Source organism: Nuphar pumila, chromosome 8 (genome assembly GCF_984573655.1).
Source record: "Nuphar pumila chromosome 8, dmNupPumi1.hap1.1, whole genome shotgun sequence".
Classification (NCBI taxonomy): Eukaryota; Viridiplantae; Streptophyta; class Magnoliopsida; order Nymphaeales; family Nymphaeaceae; genus Nuphar; species Nuphar pumila.
In genome coordinates, this window is record NC_143256.1 from 8,325,184 (window position 1) to 8,329,114 (window position 3,931).

At 41.5% G+C, this 3,931-nt stretch overlaps 1 protein-coding gene across 1 annotated transcript; it reads right to left on the reverse strand.

Moving 5' to 3' along the window:
- Positions 1-1,079: 1,079 nt before the first annotated feature.
- Positions 1,080-2,090, reverse strand: LOC149829554 (uncharacterized). The gene has a single exon (XM_090016242.1). It carries the CDS (start codon positions 2,088-2,090, stop codon positions 1,080-1,082), a length of 1,011 nt encoding a protein of 336 aa, XP_089872368.1.
- Between the last annotated feature and the right edge of the window lie 1,841 nt (positions 2,091-3,931).

Here is a 3,931-nt window from a genome sequence, read left to right on the forward strand (position 1 = left end):
TTAGTTCCTTACCTTCATTAGTAACCTATATATATATATATAAAGTGGTAGCACTAACCACTTTTTTAATTAACCGGGTTTTTTGAAGTTTTTTTTTTCATATTTTCCTTAAATATGATTGCAAAAATGTGTTCAACATAGTCAATTTACTAGAAAATGACACTTGGATCTTGTTTTTTCGATAAAAAACATGATTTTTTAAGTCTTGAATATTTATAAAAACCTACTTGCGTATCAAAATCAAATGACCAAAGAGTCATTACAGATAAAATCAATCATGTAGAACAAATTTCAGTGTGGTCAGATTTAAAAAAAACATAAAAAAAACCTTCAAAAGCCTGGTTTGTTGGCGGTTAGCTAAAACAATGGTTAGCAGCAATCAACTTCTATCTTTCTTTATATATATATATAAAATAAAACATACTAATTGGATTTTTAGGCATTTTTATTTTATTTTTAAATTCTGATCATACAAATATGATTTGAATTTATAGGGATCAGTTCTTAGAGTATTCGATTCAGACACATGGATGAGCTTTTATGAAGTTGGAAAAATACATGGATAAATTTTGTAAGCTCCATATACTATTTTTTAATCGAAAACATATGATCTGGATGTTGATCTTTAGTAAATCGACCATGCTGAACACCTCTAAAAAACATTGAAAAAGATAAAAGCCCATTTAGCATATATTTTTTTTAATATGTTTGCATCGCTCGTATATGAATTCTAATTAATTTGGTTTAGCACAAGAAAAAGAACACTAGAGAGGGTGAAATACATGAACCAAATTTGCTCGGGATGTAAATAGAATGACGTACCAACCGATAGTATTGTTCAATCATTTTTTTTTGGACCCATATCAGATCCTAATGTGCAATCAGATCGATGGCAGATTTTCTGGCCAATGATAAGAATCTGATTAGAGTCTAACCATGTAAAATTTGTATCTGACAGCAATAAGGAGCTACGGAGTCGATGGGGGTGTTTCTCAAGCTTAGTTGGATCCCAAATCTGGATCCAATAACATTTGACCCACTGAATTGGGCTGCATCCCATTAATTCCATTTTTCCAAAGTCATCTCCCGGTTCCTCCCAACAGCAGTTCCTCGCATTCCTGATCATCCTGAGGAAGCACACTGCTCATCTGAACCACACACGTGTCTATCAGCTTCTCATCGACCTGATCATCCGTGTCTATCAGCATATCAACGGCGAGGGAGTCTGCGATGGGAAGAATTACAAAAATGACCTCGGTCACGGCCAAGCAACTCCAGATGCTGACGAAGCTCAGGAGGGCAACCAACTGGAACTCTATGTCCTGGCCTTTCCAGAAGACAGAGATGCCCATGGCCGCCACGTGGATGGATGGGGAGATCAGGACCGTCAGTGCCAGCGCGTACAGCCGAAACCCCAACCTCTTGTTGATGACCACGTCCATCATCCTCCAGCAGAGCGACGAGAAGTACGGGACGAAGGCGACCCCGCAAACGGCGGCTATGATCGTGCTCAGCAGCGGGAACGAGCACCACACGCCTGCTCCACGGCTCGGCTTATCGAACGAGGCGACGAAGAAATCGGGGAGGAAGCTCAGCCGGTCAACGGCGCGGGGGAGGACGGAGGCCACGAGGGAGTGGAGGGTGAGCAGCGGCAGGCACGACGCAAGCGTCGAGGCAACGGACGACCTCTCGCTCCTCTTCCCGGCCTGCAGCGAGCCCCTGACCAGCCACACCGTCGCCATGAAGAAGCCGGGCTCCGCGAGGCCGAGCGACGCGGCGACGTGGAGCCTGCAGAGGTCGGCTTGACGCGCCGAGCCGAGCCGGGAGAGGGGCCAGCCGGGCTGGCGGAGGAGAGGGAGACGGAGGATCTCAGAAAGGCACCACAGGATGGAGGACGCCACGAGGAGGATTCTTATTGGCCATAGGGAGTTGAAGCCCCGGAGCGCCAGTAAGTGGCCCCGCCGGGTCTTGAGTCGGAACCGGAGGATGAAAGCGACGGAGACGAGGCTCAGGAGGAGGAGCACCGCGACGAGGAAGAGGGTGGTGAGGCCGACGAGACGGGACGACGAATCGGGCGGGTTGCGGACCATCAAGCCCTCCGCCTCCTCGTCCTTCTTCTCCGCCCACGTTCAGGGATGGCTCGATGATTTTCATTACGACACTCCCACCTCTTCTTTTTCTTTTTCTTTTTTTTCCTTTTTTCTTCTTCTTTATTTCTCTCTCTGTCTCATGGAGATGCTTCTTCTCTTCCATATACTTTAATTATGATAGCCCTTTGAAATTGAAAATAGGAAGGGCGTGGGAATGACAGCCTGTGTGAGCTCTTGTGTGTGGTCCAGACTCCAAAAGGAAGGCCGATTCTTGAGGGTGGTTGCAACTTAGACAGTAGGATTGTTGCCGAACTTGCTCGCTGTGACGGTTTTTCCTGATCCTGAAAATAGAAATTCCATATATTCCACTCTTTCTTTTTTCGGTTTATCCTTTTATGTCCAACTAAGAAAAGGTTGGCGCAAAGGAGAATGGGTTTCGAAAGTGGGAATGTGGATCTACGTGTAATCGAATCCGTCGTTATGTAACAAGTATAGGCGATATCTTGAAATTATCAATGATTTTATCGGGATATTTTCAAAAGCCACTGTGATGCCCCCACCCCCCACCCCCCCCCCCCCCCCCCCCCCACACACACACACACACAAAAATAAAAAAGTGATTTTATTCCTGTGCTCATGCAACGGAAAAATGATTGTGCATCTTATAGTTCCCAAACCCACTGCATACTTTTGAATAAAACAGCACAGTTGCTAGAGACAAGCATACTTTTGAATAAAACAGCACAGTTGCTAGAGACAAGTACTGGTTCGAGTTATTGGTACTGGTATGAAAGCTGAAACTTTTTCAAGCATGTTTTCACTTAAAACAAATAACCATACGTCAAAAAGTTTTGACATTTCTAAAAAGCATTAATGTGATTTTTAAAACAATCAATATGAATTTCCAAATTTTGATATGATATTATAAATTGATAGATATGAATTGTCATATGAAATATACCTATAGACTAAAAATAGTTATCATGCATATTTAGTATTTTTTGTCATAATATTTAAGTCTTAATAACAATAACTTATATGTAACAATTTGTGGATCCCAATTTTTTAAAACAAAAAGAAGGGTTTTCACCAGAAACATTTTATAAAAGGGGTCTAGAAATTGAATCCGAATTTAAGAGTTGTGGGGTCAGTTCTATTAGATTGCACGTCTTTCCTTCCCTATTGATCAACCACACTGGGAAAATGTAGCATTTAAATTTCGATGCATTTTGGTACAACCTCAATGAATGATATATCTCAAGTGGTGTGCATCGTTGAACAACTGCTTTCTAAGCTGACCATCCTTAGAAATGCATAACTTGATTCAGAATTTTAGGAGACCCTACTCATCTATCCTAAAGTCTGAAACTTCACCTTTAGACATTTTTTTTCTCACCTTTTCTAATTCTAGGTCTGAGGATTGCTTATCCTTAATTTTATCTCGCAAATTTGATCTCAGGGTAGTATGCACGAATAGTAACCGACCTGGTAGATACTAAGCTTCTGTTTTCTGATGAGCAATGGTGAAAAAAAAAATCTCAATCTAACAGTCTGGCTAAGGCCTCTGACTTCCTGCAAAGGGCGTCAGTGACTACATTAGCTTTTCTCGAATAATATTTTAGCTCAAAGTCACAATCCTTCAAAAAACTCAAGTCATCTTTGATGTCTTAGATTAAGATCTTTCAGAGAAATTAAATATTTTAAGTTTTGATGATTGATAAACACTTCAAATTGTTTACCATGTAGATAATGTCGTTAAATCTTAAGGGCAAACACTACAGCAACTAACTCTAAGTCATGGGTCAGATAATCCACTTCATGGTTTTTCAACTGGCGTAATG